Source organism: Saprolegnia parasitica, assembly GCF_000151545.1.
Source record: "Saprolegnia parasitica CBS 223.65 unplaced genomic scaffold supercont2.63, whole genome shotgun sequence".
Classification (NCBI taxonomy): domain Eukaryota; phylum Oomycota; class Saprolegniomycetes; order Saprolegniales; family Saprolegniaceae; genus Saprolegnia; species Saprolegnia parasitica.
Genome location: NW_012156457.1, coordinates 66,035 through 89,646, shown reverse-complemented (window position 1 = coordinate 89,646; position 23,612 = coordinate 66,035). Strand labels below are relative to the sequence as shown.

At 59.7% G+C, this 23,612-nt stretch overlaps 10 protein-coding genes across 10 annotated transcripts; 5 read left to right on the top strand and 5 right to left on the bottom strand.

Annotated features, from left to right (window-relative positions):
• The first annotated feature begins 3 nt into the window (after positions 1-3).
• On the top strand, positions 4-1,566 carry SPRG_11096 (hypothetical protein). The gene has a single exon (XM_012350241.1). The coding sequence runs from the start codon at positions 44-46 to the stop codon at positions 1,475-1,477; it is 1,434 nt and encodes a 477-aa protein (XP_012205631.1). The 5' UTR covers positions 4-43; the 3' UTR covers positions 1,478-1,566.
• Positions 1,567-1,905: 339 nt separating this feature from the next.
• SPRG_11095 (hypothetical protein) lies at positions 1,906-3,386 on the top strand (the record flags this gene model as incomplete). Its single annotated transcript, XM_012350240.1, has 3 exons — positions 1,906-2,220; positions 2,262-2,552; positions 2,613-3,386. 3 exons carry the CDS (start codon positions 1,906-1,908, stop codon positions 3,384-3,386), a joined length of 1,380 nt encoding a protein of 459 aa, XP_012205630.1.
• Positions 3,387-3,564: 178 nt separating this feature from the next.
• On the bottom strand, positions 3,565-4,273 carry SPRG_11094 (hypothetical protein; the record flags this gene model as incomplete). Its single annotated transcript, XM_012350239.1, has 2 exons — positions 3,565-3,735; positions 3,779-4,273. The coding sequence occupies 2 exons, from the start codon at positions 4,271-4,273 to the stop codon at positions 3,565-3,567; spliced, it is 666 nt and encodes a 221-aa protein (XP_012205629.1).
• Positions 4,274-4,733: 460 nt separating this feature from the next.
• SPRG_11093 (hypothetical protein) lies at positions 4,734-6,427 on the bottom strand (the record flags this gene model as incomplete). The annotated part of the gene is made up of 3 exons (XM_012350238.1): positions 4,734-5,409; positions 5,644-6,177; positions 6,375-6,427. The coding sequence occupies 3 exons, from the start codon at positions 6,425-6,427 to the stop codon at positions 4,734-4,736; spliced, it is 1,263 nt and encodes a 420-aa protein (XP_012205628.1).
• A 245-nt stretch (positions 6,428-6,672) lies between these two features.
• Positions 6,673-7,218, bottom strand: SPRG_11092 (hypothetical protein; the record flags this gene model as incomplete). Its single annotated transcript, XM_012350237.1, has 1 exon — positions 6,673-7,218. The coding sequence occupies one exon, from the start codon at positions 7,216-7,218 to the stop codon at positions 6,673-6,675; it is 546 nt and encodes a 181-aa protein (XP_012205627.1).
• A 1,413-nt stretch (positions 7,219-8,631) lies between these two features.
• Positions 8,632-9,198, top strand: SPRG_11091 (hypothetical protein; the record flags this gene model as incomplete). The annotated part of the gene is made up of 1 exon (XM_012350236.1): positions 8,632-9,198. The coding sequence occupies one exon, from the start codon at positions 8,632-8,634 to the stop codon at positions 9,184-9,186; it is 555 nt and encodes a 184-aa protein (XP_012205626.1). The 3' UTR covers positions 9,187-9,198.
• A 363-nt stretch (positions 9,199-9,561) lies between these two features.
• SPRG_11090 (hypothetical protein) lies at positions 9,562-12,095 on the bottom strand (the record flags this gene model as incomplete). The annotated part of the gene is made up of 12 exons (XM_012350235.1): positions 11,910-12,095; positions 11,770-11,862; positions 11,601-11,723; positions 11,402-11,551; positions 10,975-11,346; positions 10,810-10,930; positions 10,508-10,759; positions 10,267-10,394; positions 10,143-10,219; positions 9,933-10,099; positions 9,668-9,880; positions 9,562-9,613 (listed from the first exon to the last, which is right to left on the bottom strand). The coding sequence occupies exons 1-12, from the start codon at positions 12,055-12,057 to the stop codon at positions 9,562-9,564; spliced, it is 1,896 nt and encodes a 631-aa protein (XP_012205625.1). The 5' UTR covers positions 12,058-12,095.
• A 621-nt stretch (positions 12,096-12,716) lies between these two features.
• Positions 12,717-19,963, top strand: SPRG_11089 (pre-mRNA-processing-splicing factor 8). The gene has a single exon (XM_012350234.1). The coding sequence runs from the start codon at positions 12,770-12,772 to the stop codon at positions 19,913-19,915; it is 7,146 nt and encodes a 2,381-aa protein (XP_012205624.1). The 5' UTR covers positions 12,717-12,769; the 3' UTR covers positions 19,916-19,963.
• Positions 19,964-20,793: 830 nt separating this feature from the next.
• SPRG_11088 (hypothetical protein) lies at positions 20,794-21,684 on the top strand (the record flags this gene model as incomplete). The annotated part of the gene is made up of 1 exon (XM_012350233.1): positions 20,794-21,684. The coding sequence occupies one exon, from the start codon at positions 20,794-20,796 to the stop codon at positions 21,682-21,684; it is 891 nt and encodes a 296-aa protein (XP_012205623.1).
• A 357-nt stretch (positions 21,685-22,041) lies between these two features.
• On the bottom strand, positions 22,042-22,813 carry SPRG_11087 (hypothetical protein). Its single transcript, XM_012350232.1, has 2 exons — positions 22,415-22,813; positions 22,042-22,322 (listed from the first exon to the last, which is right to left on the bottom strand). The coding sequence occupies exons 1-2, from the start codon at positions 22,721-22,723 to the stop codon at positions 22,083-22,085; spliced, it is 549 nt and encodes a 182-aa protein (XP_012205622.1). The 5' UTR covers positions 22,724-22,813; the 3' UTR covers positions 22,042-22,082.
• Positions 22,814-23,612: the final 799 nt, after the last annotated feature.

Below are 23,612 nucleotides of genomic sequence, written 5' to 3'. Positions count from 1 at the left end.
GTAGCGAGATCCCAGACTTGGGGTTTGGCGGCCAAGAAGCAGCATGCAGACGCCGATGGCCGCGCGGGCGCGCGTCCTCTGGCAGCGCAACACCGTGCTCGGCTACTGCGTCGTGGGCATGCTCGCCGTGTATGTGCTCGGGCTCTGCCTCGAGGCGACGGCGAGCGAAACCTTGTACAAGGACATTGCGGCGCAGTCGATCTCGGCCGACTCGCGCGACTTGTACCCGGACAAGTGCCAGATCCAGAACTTTGACGCGCTCAAGCGCATGTCGATCGTGTACACGTGGGTCAACGGCAGCCAGCCGTGCTACCGCGACATCCGCAAGAAGCATGGCGGCGACAATGCGATCGGCGGGTCGCGCGACCGCGAGATCGGCGAGCTCAAGTTCTCGATCCGGTCGCTCATCAAGTTCATGCCATGGCACGAAGGCAACATCTACATTGTCTCGCCGGGGCACATTCCGAGCTGGATCAACCTCGACCACCCGCGCATCAAGGTCGTGAACCAAGACGACTTGTTCCCGTCGTACGCCAAGCCGTTCCTGCCGTCCTTCAACACGCACGTCATCGAGCAGTTCCTCTACCGTATTCCGGGCCTCTCGGACATTTACATGCAGATCAACGACGACTACATCTTCACCAAGCACATCGCGCCGCACGAGTTCTTCACGTGCGACGGTGGCATCAGCCTCTTGCACGAACCCGGCCTCATTGCGCACGAGCCGCCGACCGAGAAGAAGGGCATCTGGGTCGCGTCGGTGCTCAACACACAGCAAGAGATGGACCTCCGCTGGGGCCAAGAAGATCGGTACTTCATCAAGCACGCGCCGTTCATCTACAGCCGGCGCGCGTTCGAGCGCATCCACCAGATCTTTGACCGACCCATGTACATGACGCTCAAGAGCAAGTTCCGGAGCAAGCCCGACATGAACATCCCGCTCTTGCATCACTACTACATGCAGGCCCAAGGCGCGATGGAGCTCGGCATCCCGATTGAAATCCCGCCGCAGGAAGAGATGACGGGGTACCAGCTCATCATGCTCGAGAATGGCAACATCCCCAAGGTCAAGAGCATCTTCGACGAGGTCATTGCCGGCACGTACGACGCCAAGATCCTCGCGCTCAACGACGAGTACAGCGACATGGCCGTGGCGGAGAACGCGCGCTGGTTCTTTAACACGTTTCTGCCCGAGCCGAGCCCGTTTGAGGCCAAGGAGCCCAACAAGCACCTCTCCGTGTACACCAAGACATGCCACTACGACCCGACGATTCTGCCACCAATGGCCGAGGCGGTCGACCAAAGCACGAGGTTCAAGGTCGTCGTGCGCCGCGAAGTGCGCTGGGTCGTCTTTCTTAACGCTGTTCTCAAGGGCTGTGGCTTTGGCTTTGGCCTCGTCCTCGTCTACGTCGTCTACGCTGCGCTCTTTGAGAGCAAGAAGCTCAAGTCGTCGACGCCCGCGTACGACCGCGTCTAGAGAGGTCCATTTTCCTTAGCTTTCGTCGTCGATAAATGCTAAATGCGTCGTCGATAAATGCGAAAAGACGACCATCAACTTGAGTGCATGCATCCATGCGTGGCGAGGCCGACGTCGCGAGTGGCGATGGTGGCACGCCGAGGTCGCGAGTGGCGATGGTGGCAGGCGATGACCTGGCATTGTCCAGCTCGGATTCGCCCGGGCCCACCGCTTGGCAGCTACCGCCGCGACTCTCTCTATGGCCTCGTGGATGACTGCGTCCATGCGCCGGTAGTGCTAGTACCGCCGCAGGCCAACCGATGGCGGGCGGACCGTCGGAAGTCCTTCCATCCTTCCGTGCAAGCGATGTTCGATCCTCGAACAGGTGTTATTTTATTTTATTTTAACTTTTGCAGCGCCAGATTTTCCATTTGCCAAGCCGACGAAGCATGCGCTACACGACCGCGCTCTCGTACATCCTCGTCGTCTTCATGCTCGTGGCGGCGCTGTCGCTGCTGGAGGCGCCGACGTCCGAGGTCGTCGGTGCCTGGTCCGAGCTCTCCTCGGAGGGCTGCCCCGTCGAGAACCTCGAGCAGCTCCGCCACAGCGCGATCGTCTACACGTGGGTCAACGGCAACGAGCCGTGCTACAACAAGCGGCGCGTGCAGGCCGGGCTCTCGGAGGGCGGTAGCTCGCGCGACAAGGAGATTGGCGAGCTCAAGTACTCGCTGCGGTCGCTGCTCAAGTTTGCGCCATGGCTCGAGGTTTCTCGCGTCGTGACTTGGCCGTGCTCACCGGATGCTAGGGCCCGATCTACATTGTGTCGCCCGGGCAGATTCCCGACTGGCTCGACACGACCAATCCGCGCATTACCGTCATCGACCAGGACGACTTGCTGCCATCGGACGTCGTCACGCTGCCCAACTTTGACACGAACGTGATCGAGCAGTATCTGCACAAGATCCCGGGCCTCACCGACATCTTCATCCACATGAACGACGACTACATATTTGTCAAGGACGTCCAGCCGTCGCACCTCTTCACGTGCCACGGTGGCGGTATCCGCATGCTCACCGAAGTCAACCACATTCGCCACGTCCCGCCGACGTACGCTTCCATCTTCCCTACATATTGCCCTGCATGACATTTGGGCTAGGGCGCCAACGCATGGCTCGCAAGCGTTCGCAACACGCTGCAGCTCACCGACGCAGTCTACGGCGGCCAGCACGTGTACAACTTTATGAAGCACGCGCCGTTCGTGTACTCTCGCCTCGCCCAAGAGGCCATTCACACCAAGCCCGCGTTCAAAGCGGCGCTCGATGCGACGGGAACCAACCAAGTGCGGTCGCCGTCCGACCTCAACTTCCCGCTGCTGCATGCAATCTACATGATTGAAGAAGGCTCCAAGGCGCTCGGCGTGCCGTATACGCTCAACCCAACCTCCGAGTCGACCGACACTTGGCTTCTCGTGCGGCTCGCGGACGGCGCCAAAGCCCACGCCGACATGAACGCCGTGTTCTCGCGCGTGCTACAAGGGCGCGGCAAAGAGGTGTGTTTGGCCCTCAACGACGAGTACTCTACCGCCGCGACGGCCGCGATCGTCCAGCGATTCTATGACAAGCTCTTGCCGACGCCAGGCCCGCACGAGCTGACCAAGCCGTCCAAGATCTTGAGCAACTACCGCGGCTACGAGTGCATTTACGACCGCAACATCATTCCGCGCCCGACGTCGCCACGGTCGATGCGCTGGAAGGCGTCGTCGTTCGTTCCGGCCATTGGCTACGAACTGAGCAGCTTTTTTCACGCGAGCGAAACCCACTGGAACGGACTGGAGCTCTTGGGGTATCTCGGAGGTCTCTCGTTTGCCGCGGCGACGTCGCTGCTTTTGTATCAAGTGCTCCACCCCGAGACCAACCAAAAGACCAAATAACGTAAACGAGCGTCGAACGGCAGGTCGAACGGGAATTGTTTGGTGAGCGATGCAAAAGGGCGTTGGATGGACGGTGCGCATGCGTCAAAAGACGATGTCTGCACAAGAAACATCAAGTGCCATAGGAAAATATCAATTATTGTTTGGGAAACGAACCAAAAGAGACACGCCATGAGCACTACGGACGACGCATGACGCGGACGGCGTTACAGCAGCCTTTGGGCAGCGGATCGTAGTTACTATCTAGGTCAACTTCGCTCTCGAACGGCTGGATCTCGTCAAAATCGTACGCCAGATTGAAATCGACGTCGTCGAGAGCAAGGTTGCGCTTGGCCGCCTCGATCGCCATCTGCGGCCAGTGCGGATCCAAGAAGAGGTTGACACCCGTGCACGTCGAGAAGCGCCGCGTAGTCGTCGTCGCTGAGCGTGCTGCCGACCAAGGCGATCTTGACGCCCCATGGGCTCGTCATGCCGCCGAGGGCGCGGGCCAGCTGCGATCCGAAGCCCTTGGGGAACTCGCAGTCGACGAGATGGATCTCACGCACGCCGTTGCGGATCCAGCCCGGCAACATCCATTTGACAGATTTGCCCGAAGCATCGAGAGCATCGTTCCGACCGTAGCTGCTCCCAAACGACAGCGTCTCGAGGCGAGGCGCGTTGGCAAGAAGCGCGTCCAGCGCGAGGAACGCGCTGGCTGAGATCCAAACGTCGTGGAGCGTCAGCGACGCCAGTGCCAACGGACGCGCCATGGCCGCTAGCGGCCGCGCAACCTCGTCAAAAAAGCCTTCGAGAAGCTTGAGCTCTCGGAGAACCGAGAAGCGCGGTAGCATGTCCAGGAGGAAGCTAAGGTCATCGTCCTCGCACGCGATGGTGAGCGACGTCAGCATGGGCGAGTTGACGCGATCGAGGACGCTGTGGATGAAGCGTCCGCCAGACTTGACATTAATGCCCAAGGTCTCGAGGTTGTCGAAATGCAAGTCACTGGCGTCGACGAGCGGATTGAGTTCATTGTGTGTAGCAATCAGGACCAGGTGCGTGAGAGAGCTCGCGGCAGCAAGGATACGCGCGATGCCCACGCTCGAGCTATGGCTATGACGGTCGTCAAAACGCGTGTTCGTCTGATACCGCAGGTCCGTGGCGTGGCCCGACTGCAGCCACGGCTCGAGGACCGCAGCCCACTTGTCCGCGGTCCGGTACGGTACGACGATATGCTCAGCGACGAGACGGTGTGCGCGGGGGTCGTCACCGCCGCGACGACGGACAAGTCGAAATCAGTGTTGTGGACGGAAACGACGCTGAGACTGGTGCACCGCCGCAATACCGAGCACATGACGTCGCCATCCTCGTCTACTTCGTAAAAGAAGCGTCGATCTTGAGGTGCGTCATCTTGCGTCCGTACGCATCGACAAGCCACTCGAACGCGCCAAATTCAATGTCCCACGGCGCATGGCCAGGTGGCGTGAACGTCCAAAAATACGGATTGCCAATCTCGATGGCGTGGAAGGCTGGCAGCGCTTCGACGACGAGGCCGGTGGACGCATCACAGACCCAGTCCAGCTTCAACAGAGGCCACAGCTTGTCCAGGGCCGAATCTTCGTCCAGGGCCGAATCTTCCTCGTCAACATCTTTCACGACGTTCAGCGGAGCGCGCAGCATCCGCAAGAGCGCGACGAGCGGCTTGCCGAGCGTCGGCGTATCGATGCCTTCAAGGAAGGCAAGCACCTCCTGGGGTGTCTTGAGCCACTTGAGGATGCCAATGAGCACGTGGTCCAGACCAGCAAAGCTCGGCCAGAGCCGGACGAGGGCCGCCGCCTCGTCGTCAGCGTCCCACATGTCGTCGCCCGGTTCGCAAAGCAGTGGCAAGAAGGCGGCAAGCCGCTCGCAGAGGGCGTGCGGCGAGAGCGCGTCGAGGAAGGCGACGACGTCGTCGGGCGTCTCCAAGCACTTGACGATCGCCTCTTGTACGTGGTCGAGCGCCTCGACGGGCGTCGGCGCCTTGGCGTGGCGCTTGGCGTTGCTCATGCTTCGACGACGCAAGACTGCAACTGCAAGGCGAACTGCAAGGCGAATCTGTTTTTCTGAAACTCAAGCTCAACTCAAAGAAACTCAACCCTTCCAAATAATCTCAATTTTCGCATCCATTTGACTACCTATTCGTGTTGGTTTTGACATGGTCGATGCAGCATGGTCCGTCTGCACAAGAATCATCAAATGATATTGGACAATATCAACCATCGTTTGTTGCACGAGCCAATACCAATTCAGGAAGAGGACAATGCGCGTGCACGTGTAGAGTGCGTCCAGAAGCGCCACGTCGTCGTCGTCGCTGAACTTGTTGTTGATCCAGCTGATCTTGACGCCCAACGGGCTCGTCACGCTGCTGAGGGCGTAGTAGGCCAGCTGCGTCCCCAAGCCGTCTGTCAACTTGCAGTCGACGAAATCGATCTCACGCACGCCGTTGCGGATCGAGTCGGCGCATGAAGATGCGATAGAATCGCACGAATCATCGTTTATACAGCAGGTGGCCCCAAAGGACGGTGTCTGGAGCTGAGGCGCGTTGGCAAGAAGTGCATCAAGCGCAAGGTAAGCGCTGGCCGAGAGCTCGACGCCGTGGAGCGTGAGCGACGTCAGTGCCAACGGACGCGCCGTGGTCGTCAGCGGTAGTGCGACTGCATCGAACGCGGTCCCGAGAAGCTTGAGCTCTTGGAGGGCCGAGAAGCGCTGCAGCATTTCGAGGAGGACGTCGATGTCGTCGTTGCACGAGATAGTGAGGGACAAAAGCACGTCGGGGCTAGCGCGATCGAGTACACTTTACCCAACGGACCGGCAAACCCGACGCGAATGTTTAAGGGTGCGAGGTTGTCAAAGCGCTGGCGTCGACCAGCGGATCGAGGTCTTCGTCGTCGTCAGCAATAACGGCCAGGTGCGAGAGAGAGCGCGATGCCACGTGTCGAGTTGTCGCTGAGGCAACGCGCGTTGCTTTGGTACCGCAGGTGCGTCGCGTGGCCCGACTGCAACCACGGCTCGAGGATCCGGCCCATTCGTCGACGGCCCAGTCGAAGACGCCGAGCTGCTCCATTCATAACTCACGGACAGCATCAAGGCCTGAGATGACGGCTTTAATTTTATTCAAGTAATTCACTCTGTACTTCCTCGGTTCAAGCCAGGGGTACCTGCTTGAACCAGGGGCCTCTGGTTCAAGCAGCTTCACGACATGGATTCAGTGTCGTTCGAACGAAAACGACGCATGCACTTGCTACATCCTTATAAGTTATAGAGACTAAGACTACGTAAAGAGGCTTGCGGCGGTTGCCGTCGTATCGCGCGGGAGCTGGCAGCTGCAGCTTGGGCACGCGTCGTGGGTCTTGAGCCACGGCAAGAGGCAGGCGTCGTGGAAGGCATGGTGACACGGGAGTTGCAGCACCCGCCGAGGACCTTGCAGCTCTCGAATGCAGAGCGCGCACTCGGGCGTTTCGGGCGGCAGCTGCCCCAGCGACTGACGCTCGAGCGTGCTCAAGAACGTCGGGCAGGTCGGGCGCGTGCCCCAGCTGTGCGGCTCGTCGAAGTCGTTGGTGGCGCGCGGCGAGGCCAGCGGGATGGCGCATTCGATGCACGCCAAGCCGACGTTGGAGCTCGTGTTGACAAGGTACACGGTGCGCGAGCACTTGGAACACACGACTTCGCCGCAGACGCGGCAGTGGTGGCGCCGCCGCAGAAACGTAAACTTGGTGTTGCAGCTGTTGCAGTGCGGCCGCGCTTGGTCGTGGACCCAGAGTGCTTTCGAGCACGCGCTGCGTACTTGGATGCCACCGCCACACGCGCTGCTCTTCATGCTCTTGCCGTCGTAAGTAGAATGTGATCTGTGCCAGCCTGCGGGCATCTCTCTGCCGCCACCGTCTTGTATCGCCACCTGGCTCACGCGCGCTGTAGAAGTTGGACTCGGCCCGCTTGTGTATGGCGGGAGGCGCCCGAGACACAGATGATTGTACCTAGGGGTAGGTGCGTGACCGAGATCGCACCATGGACACTTGCACGAATCCACTATATGGGATTGTAGAACTGGACAAAATTTGAGCATCGTCTTGGTCCAAACTTGTATAACGAGACTGCGTACGAGTACGCAATTGTCTTGATCGACGATGCTCAACACTGCATGCTAGCTGTGCTTTGCAAGCGTCTGTCACGATCTTTGTGATCAGGAACCAACCGTCTTGTCTAGTCGGCAGCCGAGTACCTGGTAATTGGGGGTGTGGTTGTGGGTCCATTGGCGCCAAGGTGCAATAATTGGCGTAGATCTCACACCGTCAAGTCGGCTTGAAAAGTGATGCGTCAACCTCGTTCGCGTCATCATCCACGAGCCAAAGCCGTGCGCGCTTCAGATCTCAGGTGCAAGGTTCCGACGCACCCTCTCATCCTCGTGCAGACCTTATCTCTTCTGCTGTCCTCCTGAACACCAACCCGTAACGTTAATGCCAGTTTCAGTGCCACGCGTACGAACTCTCTTGACGAAGACTGGTCATTTGTTAAACTGAAATCAGAGCACGAAAGCAGAGGCTCTGAACGCCAATCCGATCTCATTGTCTTCTGATCGCATTTCGTCGCCAACTCTAATTGCTCTGAGAGCGTCCTGCGCGCAGCGTATTCCAGAGCTCGACAGAGTCCTATATGATGCGTAACCATTGACGTCCTTCTTTACGGTGCGTAAAACAAAAATAGTTAGTAAACGACCTTTCCGGTACGAATCACGATCTGACAACATATCATATTCTGTGGTTCGGCATGGCATTGCTGGCGTTGGTACGGGTCAGATTCCATCGGGGATGGGCCTTGCAGCGTGCGTGACGCCACTCCGGTATCGACACCGCGCGACTCTGAGGCCAGGCAGTTGGCCGCGCGATTGGATGCACGGTATGATAGGTTTTTACCACGCGTGGTTGTACGGATGAGCAAAAGTCCCTTGGACGGCATCGTACTGCGCGTGGGTTGCTCTGTCTATTGCTTGCACTTGCTTTGGTGCGCCTGTGATCGTGGCTTCTCAGCGTCAGCGTCCTGGTGCATCCCACAAGCATTCGGCGGTCGGAAAAAAGATTGGATTCGCGCCGTGTGATTGGTTGAAGTTGCGGCCTCGATTTTTTGGCGCGCGCGGATTGGCTCTTTATCCGGATGACCACGTATCCGGTGTTCTGCCTTCGGAAAGGGCAATCTGCGTGCATCATTTGAGAGAAATCCAGCAAGCGCCGAGAGCATGGAGAGTACGCTCACGGCCCCGCCCGTTCGCAGCGCCTGCCCGCGCGACCAATGGGTCCACGACCAAGCGCGGTCCAACTGCCAATGCTGCGGCAAAGGCTTCAAGTTTTACCGCCGCCGCCACCACTGCCGCGTCTGCGGCGACCTCGTGTGTTCCAAGTGCTCGCGTACTGTCTATTTGATCAACACGACGTCCAACCTTGGCCGCGCATGTGTCGACTGCGCGAGCCCGAGCTTACTGCGGGCGTCGCTGGAACTGCTCGGCGACGGACCGACCAGCGTCGACGTGCGGCCAACGTGCCCTGCCTACCGCAGCTCACTCGTGCCGCGGCCCTGGTACGACGTGGACGCGGGCAGCTGCTGGAACGACGAGTGCACCGTGTGCATTGAACAGTTTGCCAACAGTCACGGCGACATTGTCGAGCTTCCGTGCCATCACGTTTTTCACCACGCCTGCATCCTTCCGTGGCTCGAGACCCACGACGAGTGCCCCGTTTGTCGTCACGGCCTGCCGCGGGACATGTCGGCCTTTTACCGCTTCATTTCGTTCTAGCACTTGTGAGAGCGATACTTAATTTATGCCACCGATCGAAGGTGGCTACCATTGCTTCCACTTCCACTGGGTAGAGTGCCATGCCTGTTGTCTCTGCCAAGCTGGAGGTACCAAGCTGGGTACAGGAGGACACAAGACGGTGTGGCGGGTAGCACGGAGGGTGTTACGAAAGCCGTCGCCGGACGAAATGCCAACCGTCCAGTTGCGCCTATCTCGTCTTGTTGGTGTTGCTTATGCCCGATCCTCCTTGTCGACTGCGAGCCATCCCCACGTCACATGGGGGTGCAAGCTGGTCGTAGAGTTCAGAAAGGCCATACTAGTATGTATTGGTGATTGCCTAAAGTGCTCAGGAGTCACCCGCGACGATGCATGGGCTCAGAGGCGCGGAAGGTACGTGGCGACCGCAGCTTCCATCTCGGCCGCGCGGCTAGGACACCGTGTAAGAAGCAGTCTGTTTAGGACAAGAGAGTCGATATTGTACCGCTGCGCGTCCAAGACGATGCGTTCTTCGGACGCCTTCTTGTGCACATGGTTGTAGTCGGGGATGATCTGCTGCCCACGCTTGTCGTCCCGGGCCTTGCCGACTTCAGCGTCTTTGGCCACGCTCTTGTACGCCGCCACGAGCTCCCGGAGGAGGTCGGCGCCGCTTGCGTCCGGCGTCGCCGCCAACAGAATGCTGCGCTCATGCGCCCACCTACATGGATATAGTACTTCATCACTTTCGATGCAGTTTGAAAGGTGGCTACCGTGCCGAGCTTGGCGAGGCTGCCAAGAGCGACTCGAGGGGCTGCGTGCCGGTGCGCAAGGCCGTGTAAAAGCCGTTGAGTGCGTAAAAGCGAATGAAAAACGTGTACGCTCGAATGCCCGCGACGCGCGAGGCTTCCGTCATGTAGTTCTTGCCAAGGCCAGGCACCTGGACAGCCGCGTTGGCATCCAGTGTGTCAGCAGCCAGGTACCTGCTTGTCGGTGTAGATCTTTTGCGTTCCGAGCGTGAGCGACGTGTCCTTGGGCGACGCCAAGCGCTCAAGCGCCACTAGTTGCCATGGAAGGGATACTACAAAGAGAGGTGCGAGGACGCACCTTGCATCATGCGAACAATCTCGGGGCGGAAGATTTCGTGCTCGATGATCGTGCGTGTTGCGCGGTTGCGCTTCTCAAACTTGTCCATGTTGCGGAGTACCGTGAAGATGCTGCTGCCCAGGACCCACCTACACAACTCTCACCTTAGTATCAATATATCAATATATATATATCGATCGAAAAATCGCAACATGCAAGAACAGCGTCAACAGTGCGAGACCAAGCACGAACGAGGACGTACCCGGGAAAGATCTCGTTGACCGCCGGCGACAAGGCCGGAATGTTGTGGCCTGGCAGGTTGACGAGCGCAAATGGCATCTCGAGCCGCTGCGGTAGCGTGTTGACACCCGTCGCGAGCACCGAGTACGGCGCGTGCGTAAAGTTACTCGGGAACTTGACCGAGACGCTGAGGCCGTAAAAGACGCCTTCGCCCGGCCAGAGCTCTTGGTCCGGCGCCTTGAGCGTATGGTTGCTGCCGACGTTGGCGCCATACCTACGCAGACGCATGAGGCGCTGTCATCTTTTGTACTGCGTGGATTTGACCCAATGTTGCCCTTGCCTTCGGGCCAGAAGGACGCAATGATCATGGCTTGATGGTGAAAGCCCACAAAGGGCCCGAGGAAGCTGGACGTCACCTCGCCTTCGGCGATTGACGTGTTGGGGCCTGCATGCATCCCGTGTGTTGAATCCAGAGACAAATCAACGCACCGAGGAGCGAGTCCATGACGATGCCATGGCGCTCGACGTGCGAGTACTCGCAGAGGAAGGCGCGCTCAACGCTGCTGCCGCCTTCGACGACGGCGTGCCACTGCAGGATCGAGTCGGTCACGTGCGAGAAGCCCGTGATGCGACTGCGCTCCGCGTTGGACGACAGCACGGTCGAGTTGAGCACGATCGAATCTTGCAAAACGGCAAAGTCGCCGGCAAAGACGTCGTGGAGCTTGGCGCAGCGCAGCACTTGGGCGTCGGCGCCAATGACGTTGACGGCGCAGGTGATCGCTGCCGTGTAGGTCGCCACGTTGGCAGCGTACGCGGCGAGCTCGGTGCTATCCGACCGGTTCTGGCCAACCGTAACCGCGACTAGACCACGACGCATGCGGTTAGAAAGATGGAATCGTGCGACAAAACCACGCACGGTCAAACGGAAGGTCGGCGAAGGCGTGGATCTCGCGGCCGCCAATCTCGACGCCAACCTTGAGCGGGTTGTTGTTGCCGTAGATCGGCGCCGCCGAGACGGTGATCGTACCGCACCCGACGACGCTCGCACCCGATGCAACGTACGTGCCTAGCTTTATATGTTGCGGGCTTTTTCGCCTCCAAGCGCATGGATGTACCGTGGAGAAGGAACGTGTCGTGGACGAGCGCGTCGGCGGCAATGAACGCGTCGCTGAGCGTGCTGTTGTAGAGGCCGCTCGGAAAGGGCACGCCTTCAACCACCGTGTTCTTGGCAAACGTTTCTAAGCCACATGTCAGATGGCCAGCTCTTGCAGGACAGCGAGAGACCAAAGTAGACGTGGCCGCGGAACGAGCAGTTGCGGATGCGGTCGAGATGCGCGAGGGATGGGCTGCTCGTGTGCACGGTCGCCCACGACTCGGCTACGTCAGCGACGATGAGGAGAGATGGCGCAGTCGTCGAGTACCGCCGCGGTTGCCGGCGGCCTCGAGGCGCTGGATCTGGGCCGGCGTGAGCGGCGCATAGCGGCGCATGGCCTCCATGGAGGCGCGGATGGCGGCGGCGTGGCGCTGGTGCTCGGACTGCAGGAACGGAAGGACGCGGGACGCGAACGACATCGGTGGCAGCTCGGTGGCACGAAAAAGTGGCTGAAACGCGACCGCTAAATATTGCACACGCGGCCGTTCCATGTGGCCAGTGGATTTCAGATCGTGGTTCAAACACTGGATAAAGTCTGGCACCATGGACAGCGAGATCGCTCAGAAGCCGCTGGTTCGGTAGACCAGCCAAGAGATGGTGCCATGGGATACACAGTACAAACTTATATGCTAATGTAGACACCACTAGCGGCAACGATCGAGCTGCAGGAAGACGCATTGTGGGGCGAAGTCGATGTGAAACACTGGTTACTGCTACGATACACTGTGTTTTGTTTTGCAAAACAGTATACCAAGCAAAAACACTGTTTGTGGAATGCAGTTGCTGCTAACCAATTTCGACAATACAGTGTTTTCGCTGTCTATTGCTACCAAGAGCGCTGTATGAAGTCGATTTCATATCGGAGCGAGTGCTATGGACCACAACTGTAGTCGAGAGTAAGCTCAGCAAGTGCACGGCGCGACAGTGCTAACGCCACGCATCCAGTGTCTGCAGTACGGTGGGCCGTTCGAATGGGACCAAAGTCCGGGTTTTCTCCGGGATATTCGGCCGGAAAAAGATTTGACTTTTGGCCAATCGTTGGCCGGCATTGTATCCGGACGCCCATCTCGTTATTCTACTTTTTGTTCTGTGGCTGCGGCAAGCGGACGGACGCACACGAAGCTCGAGTAGATGGCCATCCCACCGCCACCACCGCCGCCGGGCCTGGCGCCGCCGCCACCGCCTGGACTTGGCCACGTCCCGCCGCCGCCGCCGGGCCATGGCTTCGTCCCGCCGCCACCGCCAGCGCAGCAAGCCGACGTCGAGTACGAGTACACGGCCGGCGAGGCGCTGTACGACGACGCGGCCACGGACAGCTTCTTCCGCGAGGTCGAGGAGCGCAGCAACCGCTGGGCCAAGCGCCAGGGCAAGCGCTACGGCGAGAAGCGCAAGTTTGGCTTTGTCGAGAGCACCAAGGACGACATGCCCGCCGAGCACGTGCGCAAGATCATCAAGGACCACGGTGACATGAGCAGCAAGAAGTTCCGCCACGACAAGCGCGTGTACCTTGGCGCGCTCAAGTACGTTCCGCATGCGGTCCTCAAGCTCCTCGAGAACATGCCGATGCCGTGGGAGCAAGTGCGCGAGGTCAAGGTGCTCTACCACGTGACGGGCGCGATTACGTTTGTGAACGACATCCCGTGGGTCATTGAGCCCGTGTACATTGCGCAGTGGGGCACGATGTGGGTCATGATGCGTCGTGAGAAGCGCGATCGTCGCCACTTCAAGCGCATGCGCTTCCCGCCGTTCGACGACGAAGAGCCGCCGCTCGACTATGGCGACAACATCCTCGACGTCGAGCCGTCGGAGGCGATCCAGATGGAACTGGGCGAGGACGACGATGCAGCCGTGATCGAGTGGCTCTACGACGCCAAGCCGCTCGTCGACTCCAAGTACATCAACGGCCCGAGCTACCGCAAGTGGAAGCTGCCGGTCCCGATCATGTCCAACTTGCACCGCTTGGCAAGCCAGCTCATGTCGGACCTCATCGACCCGAACTACCAGTACCTCTTTGACAAGGCGTCGTTCTTCACGGCCAAGGCGCTCAACGTCGCGATTCCCGGTGGGCCCAAGTTTGAGCCGCTCTACCGCGACCTGGACCAAGACGACGAGGACTGGAACGAGTTCAACGACATCAACAAGATCATCATCCGGCACCAGATCCGCACCGAGTACCGCGTCGCGTTCCCGTACTTGTACAACAGTCGCCCGCGCGCTGTGCACATCCAGCCGTACCACGCGCCCGCGCTCTGCTACATCAAGGCCGAGGACCCGGACTTGCCGGCGTTCTACTTTGACCCGATCATCAACCCGATCTCGCAGTTCCGCATCGGCAAGACGACGGCCAAGACGGCTTCGGACGAGGACGACGAGGACGAGGACGAGTTTCAGATGCCGATGGGCTTTGCGCCGATTCTGTCGGAAGAGGAGCTCTACACGGAGAACACGGCGAGCGGTATCGCGCTCTACTGGGCGCCGCGGCCGTTCAACTTGCGCATGGGCAAGACGCGGCGCGCGCTGGACGTGCCGCTCGTCAACAAGTGGTTCCAGGAGCACTGCCCGGCGGGCCAGCCCGTCAAGGTCCGAGTGAGTTACCAGAAGCTGCTCAAGTGCTGGGTGCTCAACCACTTGCACGCGCGGCCGCCCAAGGCGCTCAACAAGAAGTACCTCTTCAAGTCGCTCAAGTCGACCAAGTTTTTCCAGTCGACGGAGCTCGACTGGGTCGAGGCCGGCCTCCAAGTGTGTCGCCAAGGCTACAACATGCTCAACTTGCTCATCCATCGCAAGAACCTCAACTACTTGCATCTTGACTACAACTTCAACCTCAAGCCGATCAAGACGCTCACGACGAAGGAGCGCAAGAAGTCGCGCTTTGGCAACGCGTTCCACCTCACGCGGGAGATTCTGCGCCTCATGAAGCTCCTGGTCGACGCGCACGTGCAGTACCGCCTCGGCAACGTCGACGCGTTCCAGCTCGCCGATGGTCTCCAGTACTCGTTTGCGCACGTCGGGCAGCTCACGGGCATGTACCGCTACAAGTACCGCTTGATGCGCCAAGTGCGTATGTGCAAGGACCTCAAGCACTTGATCTACTACCGGTTCAACACGGGCCCGGTCGGGAAAGGGCCGGGCTGCGGCTTTTGGGCGCCGGCGTGGCGCGTCTGGCTCTTCTTTCTGCGCGGTATCGTGCCGCTCCTCGAGCGCTGGCTTGGGAACCTCCTCGCGCGTCAGTTTGAAGGCCGCCACTCGAAGGGCATTGCCAAGACGGTCACCAAGCAGCGCGTCGAGTCGCACTTTGATCTGGAGCTCCGCGCCGCCGTCATGCACGACATTCTGGACATGATGCCGGAGGGCGTGAAAGCCAACAAGTCGCGCACGATCTTGCAGCACCTCTCGGAAGCGTGGCGCTGCTGGAAGGCCAACATCCCGTGGAAGGTCCCGGGCTTGCCGGCGCCGATCGAAAACATGATTCTGCGCTACGTCAAGAGCAAGGCGGATTGGTGGACCAACGTCGCGCACTACAACCGCGAGCGCATCAAGCGCGGTGCGACGGTCGACAAGACGGTGTGCAAGAAGAACCTCGGGCGCCTCACGCGCCTCTGGCTCAAGGCCGAGCAGGAGCGCCAGCACAACTACCTCAAGGACGGCCCGTACGTCTCGGCCGAGGAGGCTGTCGCCGTGTACACGACGACGGTGCACTGGCTCGAGTCGCGCAAGTTTGCGTCGATTCCGTTCCCGCCGCTCTCGTACAAGCACGACACAAAGCTGCTCATTTTGGCGCTCGAGCGGCTCAAGGAGAACTACTCGGCCAACAACCGGCTCAACCAGAACGCGCGCGAGGAGCTCGGGTTGATCGAGCAAGCGTACGACAACCCGCACGAGGCGCTGAGCCGCATCAAGCGCCACTTGCTCACGCAGCGCGCGTTCAAGGAGATGGGCATGGAGTTTATGGACCTCTACTCGCACTTGCTACCGGTGTACGAGATCGAGCCGCTCGAGAAGATCACGGACGCGTACCTGGACCAGTATCTGTGGTACGAAGCCGACAAGCGCCACTTGTTTCCGTCGTGGATCAAGCCGGGCGACTCGGAGCCGCCGCCGCTGCTCGTGTACAAGTGGTGCCAGGGCATCAACAACTTGGACAACATTTGGCGCACGGACAATGGCGAGTGCGTCGTCGTCATGGAGTCCAAGCTCGAGAAGGTCTATGAGAAGATGGACCTGACGCTGCTCAACCGTCTCTTGCGCCTCGTGCTCGACCACAACATTGCCGACTACATCACCGCCAAGAACAACGTTGTCATTGCGTACAAGGACATGATGCACACGAACTCGTACGGGCTCATCCGCGGCCTCCAGTTTGCGTCGTTTGTGTTCCAGTACTATGGTCTCGTCCTCGACCTGCTCATGCTCGGCCTCACGCGCGCGTCCGAGATTGCGGGCCCGCCGCAGTTCCCGAACGAGTACCTCGCGTTCAAGGACACGGCGACCGAGACGTCGCATCCGATCCGCATGTACACGCGGTACATTGACAAGATCTACGTCGTCTACAAGTTTGACGCGGACGACTCGCGCGATCTCATCCAGCGCTATTTGACCGAGCACCCGGACCCAAACAACGAGAACATTGTCGGCTACAACAACAAAAAGTGCTGGCCGCGCGACGCGCGCATGCGCCTCATGAAGCACGACGTGAACCTCGGCCGCGCGACCTTTTGGGACATGAAGAACCGCCTCCCGCGGTCGCTCACGACGCTCGAGTGGGACCACAGCTTTGTGTCGGTCTACTCGAAGGACAACCCGAACTTGCTCTTCAACATGTGCGGCTTTGACGTGCGCATTCTGCCGCGGTCGCGCGCAATCGAAGACGAGTTTGCGCACAAGGACGGCGTGTGGAACCTCCAGAACGACGTGACAAAGGAGCGGACCGCGCAGGCGTACTTGCGCGTCGACGAGGCCGCGATCAAGGCGTTCGAGAACCGCGTGCGGCAGATCCTCATGAGCTCGGGCTCGACGACGTTTACCAAGGTCGCCAACAAGTGGAACGCCGCGCTCATTGGGCTCATGACGTACTTCCGCGAAGCTGTCGTGCAGACGCAGGAGCTGCTCGACCTCCTCGTCAAGTGCGAGAACAAGATGCAGACGCGCATCAAGATCGGCCTCAACTCGAAGATGCCGTCGCGCTTCCCGCCCGTCGTGTTTTACACGCCGAAGGAGCTCGGCGGTCTCGGCATGCTCTCGATGGGCCACGTGCTCATTCCGCAGAGCGACATGCGCTACATGAAGCAGACGGAAGGCGGTATCACGCACTTTCGGTCGGGCATGTCGCACGAAGAAGACCAGCTCATCCCGAACCTCTTCCGGTACCTGCAGCCGTGGGAGTCGGAGTTTATCGACTCGCAGCGTGTCTGGGCCGAGTACGCGCTCAAGCGGCAAGAGGCGACGGCGCAGAACCGCCGGCTGACGCTCGAGGACCTCGAGGACTCGTGGGACCGCGGTATCCCGCGCATCAACACGCTCTTCCAGAAGGACCGGCACACGCTCGCGTACGACAAGGGCTGGCGCGTGCGCACCGACTTCAAGAAGTACCAAGTGCTGCGGCAGAACCCGTTTTGGTGGACGCACACGCGCCACGACGGCAAGCTCTGGAACCTCAACAACTACCGCACGGACATGATCCAGGCGCTCGGCGGCGTCGAAGGTATCCTCGAGCACACGCTCTTCAAGGGCACGTACTTTCCGACGTGGGAGGGCCTCTTCTGGGAGAAGGCCTCGGGCTTTGAAGAGTCGATGAAGTACAAGAAGCTCACGAACGCGCAGCGGTCGGGTCTCAACCAGATTCCCAACCGTCGGTTCACGCTGTGGTGGTCGCCGACGATCAACCGCGCCAACGTGTACGTGGGTTTCCAGGTCCAGCTCGATCTGACGGGTATCTTCATGCACGGCAAGATCCCGACGCTCAAGATCTCGCTCATCCAGATCTTCCGCGCCCATTTGTGGCAAAAGATCCACGAGTCGCTCGTCATGGATCTCTGCCAGGTCTTTGACCAAGAGCTCGACGCGCTCGCGATCGAGAACGTCCAGAAGGAGACGATCCACCCGCGCAAGTCGTACAAGATGAACTCGTCGTGCGCCGACATTCTGCTCTTTGCGTCGTACAAGTGGCAGATGGGCAAGCCGACGCTCTTGCACGACGTCAAGGACTCGGCCGACGGCACGACGTCGACCAAGTACTGGATCGACGTGCAGCTGCGCTGGGGCGACTTTGACTCGCACGACATTGAGCGCTACGCGCGCGCCAAGTTCCTCGACTACACGTCGGACAACATGACGATCTACCCGTCGCCGACCGGTGTGCTCCTCGCGGTGGACCTCGCGTACAACCTCTACAGTGGCTACGGCAACTGGTTTACGGGCTGCAAGCCGCTCATGCAGCAAGCGATGGCCAAGATCATGAAGGCCAACCCGGCCATGTACGTGCTGCGCGAGCGCATCCGCAAGGGGCTCCAGCTCTACTCGAGCGAGCCGACCGAGCCGTATCTGAGCAGCCAAAACTATGGCGAGCTCTTCTCGAACCAGATCATTTGGTTTGTCGACGACACGAACGTGTACCGCGTCACGATCCACAAGACGTTTGAAGGCAACTTGACGACCAAGCCCATCAACGGCGCGATCTTCATCTTCAACCCGCGCACGGGCCAGCTCTTCCTCAAGATCATCCACACGTCGGTGTGGGCCGGCCAGAAGCGTCTCGGGCAGCTCGCCAAGTGGAAGACGGCCGAAGAAGTGGCCGCGCTCATTCGGTCGCTGCCCGTCGAAGAGCAGCCCAAGCAGATCATTGTCACGCGCAAGGGCATGCTCGACCCGCTCGAAGTGCACTTGCTCGACTTTCCCAACATTGTCATCAAGGGCTCGGAGCTGCAGCTGCCGTTCCAGGCGTGCCTCAAGGTCGAGAAGTTTGGCGACCTGATTCTGCGCGCGATCGAGCCACAAATGGTCCTCTTCAACATTTACGACGACTGGCTCAACACGATCACGTCGTACACGGCGTTCTCGCGCCTGATTTTGATCCTCCGCGCGCTCCATGTGAGCCAGGACCGCACCAAGATCATTTTGCGGCCGACCGCGACCACGATCACGCAGGACCACCACATTTGGCCGAGCCTCACGGACGAGGACTGGCTCAAGCTCGAAGTGCAGCTCAAGGACCTCATCCTCAACGACTATGGCAAGAAGAACAACGTGAACGTCGCGTCGCTCACGCAGAGCGAGATCCGCGACATCATCCTCGGTATGGAGATCTCGGCGCCGTCGCAGCAGCGCCAAATGGTCGCCGAGGTCGAGGCGCAGGCGCGCGAGCAGTCGCAGCTCACGGCGGTGACGACCAAGACGGTCAACGTGCACGGTGACGGCATGGTGGTCACGACCACGTCGCAGTACGAGCAGCACTCGTTTGCGAGCAAGACGGACTGGCGCGTGCGTGCGATCTCGGCCACCAACTTGCACTTGCGGACCAACCACATTTACGTCAACTCGGACGACATTCGCGAGTCGGGTTTTACGTACGTCTTGCCCAAGAACATTCTCAACAAGTTCATCACGGTCGCGGACCTCCGGACGCAGATCGGCGGCCTCATCTACGGTGTCTCGCCGCCCGACAACCCGCACGTGAAGGAGATTCGGTGCATTGTCGTGCCGCCGCAGCTCGGGACCCACCAGAGCGTCACGATCCCGATGGCTGCGCCGAGCCACGAGTACCTCGAGAACCTCGAGGCGCTCGGCTGGATCCACACGCAGCCGAACGAGACGCCGGCGCTGGCGCCCCAAGACGTGTCGTTCCACGCCAAGTTTATGGCCGAGAACGCGTCGTGGGACGGCGAGAAGACGATTGCGATCACGTGCAGCTTCACGCCGGGCTCGGCGTCGCTCACCGCGTACAAGCTGACGCCCGCGGGCTACGAGTGGGGCCGCGCAAACAAGGACACGGGGCCGAGCCCGCCGGGGTATCTGCCGACGCACTACGAGAAGGTGCAGATGCTGCTCTCGGACCGCTTTGTGGGCTTTTACATGGTGCCGGACGAAGAAGTGTGGAACTACAACTTTATGGGCGTCAAGCACACGCCGAGCATGAAGTACGACGTCAAGGTCGGCAACCCGAAAGAGTTTTACCACGAAGTCCACCGCAAGACGCACTTTTACAACTTCAGCGCGATGGAGTCGGTCGACGAAGCCGCCGGCGACGCCGAAGAAGAAGGCCAGCGCGACGTCTTTGGCTAGGTCTGCGTGGTTGCCTATCGCTCTCTCTCAAAATACATGAATTGCATCTTGAAAACAAAACGGTTGTTGCCTTTTGACTTTGGACGTTTGTTGCAGCAGTGCTGTTGTTGGTGGTGGTGGCAGTGTGCGTGTTGAGAAATGGATGACCCGATTGAGTTTCAGTGTTGCGATTGGCGTGCGACAAGGATGCAGTTGAGAAGATTCGGCCAGACACTCGCGCTGCTTTTGAGCGGCTACGCTGCCACGTCAGCATCTCGCGCTGCCAGTGAACGATATGCCTGCGTGGATGACGCTCGTGCCGCAGCCCACGCCTTGGCTCGCTATGTCCTGGGCGTCTGTATGGACACGTCACTAGTAAGCTGCTTCCAACGTGGCCGGCGCTCCAAGATCTCATCCTTTGCCGCTTTCTGCATGAACGGTGCGGCGCGTCACAGCCTCGCTTCGGCGCGTCACGTTTCGCGCGACGTCCTTTCTCGAGCCGGCGGAAAGGCCTTCACCTGGTCGTTGACGGGCTATTTTGCACGCCGATGGGTCGTCTTGGTACCGTGTCAACGGCGATGCGGCAGAGACGAGAGCACCGTCGAGTACGTGATCAAGACGCCCAAACAACGATCTTGGGGACCCTACCCCTACGCCTAAATCCTCAACGGGTTCAAGTCGTTTTTTCATTTTTCTAGAAATCAAACGACGACATGGAACACTTGTCTGTGCAAATGTTGCTGAATTGAAGGGGCTCATGGAGCATGGACTCGGGCGACGATGGACTCGCCTATGTTGCAGATCGATGCGCGTGTTTTGAGAAGCATACGACCCGACTGAGTTTCAGCGTTGAGAGTGGTATGAAGAAGAACGAGTCGGAGCTTCGGCCAGATACGAAGATGAGCGGTACCGAACGCCCAGCCAGACGCCCAACTGTGGCCTTGCTGACTGTCCTCAACTTGGACATCGCGGTCACCGCCATCGTCCAGTGCATCCCTGCAGCCAAGGACGTCAACGCCTTCCTCGCTGCGCTGCCGGCCGATGCGCGTACCCCGACGCTGGCGGCGCTCCAGGAGCTCCTGCGTGACCCCGTGGCGGTCGTGCGGCCCAAACGTTTTGGGCTCCGACGTTTCAAGCGAACGAAGGAGTTCGCGGAGCTCTTGTGGCCTGTCTTGCAGTTGAACGAGCTCACGTTTGCGGGCGCTGCGCTTGCAGTGGATGCGATGTCGGTCTTTGCCGCCGTCACGTACTTGCACAACAGCTACTACGACGCCACCCGCCCGTCGATGGACAGCCTCTTGCGCCGCTGTACCCGTCTCACCAGCGTCAACGTGGGATCGAAGGTGTCGGTCCTGGACGCGGTCACGACGCCCGCGCACCGTGTCTCGTCCCTCACCCTCGCCATGGAGGACGCAACAAGAGACGCAGAGACTGCAACATGCTTGATGCGTTGGCTCGGGTCTGGCCACGCACAGCACTTGGAGTTTTCGTGTGCTTCGCTGGCGATGGCGCCAGTGGTGATGGAGCTCTCCGTGCTCTCCAGCCTCGATGTCTCGTTCGAGTTTTCCGGGCTCGTTGCGCTGCTCGTTGGAGTCGCGCCAGCGTTCACGCGCCTCACAAGCTTGCGCATCTCGCATCATCAGGCGTCGGCCTCGCTTGCCGTCTCGGAGCTTCTGACGCGCTTCCACGCTGTACCACTTCTATCGCTCCGCGTCGAGGGCTTTGATCACGATGATACTGCCATCACTCCCAACGACCAAGACACTACGTATGCCAAGTCTTTGAGTTAGTTTTTGCTAGTTTGATTTCAACGCAAACACGTTTGACTGATTGATTGATCCTCGCCGTGCTGCCGACGTTCCCGGCGCTGGAAGACCTAACCCTAGGGCATTTCGGCTTGTCGTCATAAGTCGTCATGTCGACGCTGGCCTCGACGCTTCGGCACGAGGGGTTTCATGGAACGCCGTTTTCCGAGGCTGCGTGGAAAGCATTTCCACTCCTGCGTCCTTGCGTGGGAGTACTTCACACTGGCTGCGTCCCAGATCACGGCGTTACGCGAGTGGATCACACGTGGTATCCGCAAGATCTCGTTTGTCGGCTATGCTTTTCAAGACCATTTGTGTGCTCTTGCATCGGCCATTGCGCATACGACGAGCCGCGTTGGTGTGACATCTACATCGATCCGTTCCTACTGCCAAACAAGACCCATATCCTCGTCCTCGGTCAAGCACTCGCGTCGTGCCGTGGCATCTCGATCGTGCTGCTTGACAGCACCTCGCTCGACGAACTGGCTACGATGGAGAGCCTTGCGTGCGGCCACGCGATGGTCCATGGCCAGGTCCGTCTCGTGCTCCGCGAATGCATTTTGCACGTTTTGCATCTGACAGGCGTAGCCCGACGTGAGCCAGCGCGCGACAACCGGGAGCACCTCTGCCGTGGCAATGGTGCTTTTGACTGTGAGGCTGGGGACGCGGTGCGCAGGTGTCGTGATGACGCCTCGAGGATCGCGCCATTGCATACGTCGACGCTCTGAAGGTTGGTGCATTGCGTCGAGACGGAGCCGATGCGCGGGATGTCGTGGCTGCCTTCAAAGCGAGAGTCTGTGATCTTGTGACGCATGAGGTACAGCCACTGGAAGAGGTCGTAACCCAGTTCGTTTCGTGTCAGGTCGACGTTGCGAAGGGCAACCGCGGGAAAGAGTGGCATCGCGGCGAGTGCAAGCTCGCCTGTCGCGGACGTGCCGACGCTGAGCTCCAGCACCGGCCACAGCTTGCTCACGGCTTCCTCCGGATCCTGCTGAGCATGGCACTGCCGACCGTCACGCTGCATGATCCGCGCAGGGTCGGCCAAGAGCTCGTGGAGCGCGCCGATTGATTGCGCTTTGGGCGTCCCGTTCTCGATCGGTTTGTTTTTCCCGCCTTTTTTCTATTTTTGAGTTTTTGCCAATTTTTGAGATACGCCGTCCCATCGCGACTACGAAGTGTCGTTCCATTCGGCTTGGTATTGAACGTGCACAGGCTGTCCATGTTTGTGTTTAAATATACCCCTAATGGATTCGCGTGGTTTTCATGGAAGAAAGGCCGCAATATTGTGTGTGTTCGTCGAAATTGAGAAAATATGTCCCCATTGTTCCGAAACTGAGTTTGAGTTTGAGTCTGAGAGAGAACGGATCTTTTGCGGTCAGTTTCCGTCCAGCATGAGCAGCAGCAATAGCCCGACCAAGACAGTCCAGGGCTCCGACCCGGTCCCCTCGACCCACGCTCCGACAGCACCTGCCGACGACGACCGGGCCGCCGGCGAGCCCGTCCTCACGGCCGACCACTACTCCCTAGAGGCAGTGTGCAAAGACGGCGACGCCACGGCGTTGGCGGCCGTCCGCCGATGGCTCGAGTCGGGCTACGCCGAGGTCCTGGACCTGACGTACTTTGGCTCCACCGGAAGCGACGAGCTGGCGACGGTGCTGCGCAAGACGACGACGCTCACCGGCTTGGCATTCCGATTCCACGTGCCCGGGCTCCTCGACCCGCTCATGGCCGTCGCGCCGTCCTTTAGACGCCTCACCAGCTTGCACTTGGCGGGGTGCGCTGACGCCTTGCCCGCTTACGCGCAGCTTCTCGCTCGCCTCAACGCGGCGCAGCTCCAGTCGCTTCACGTTTACTGCGGGCACGGGGATCCGAGCGATATCTCGGGTCCACTCGTGGTCCTACCAACGCTCGAG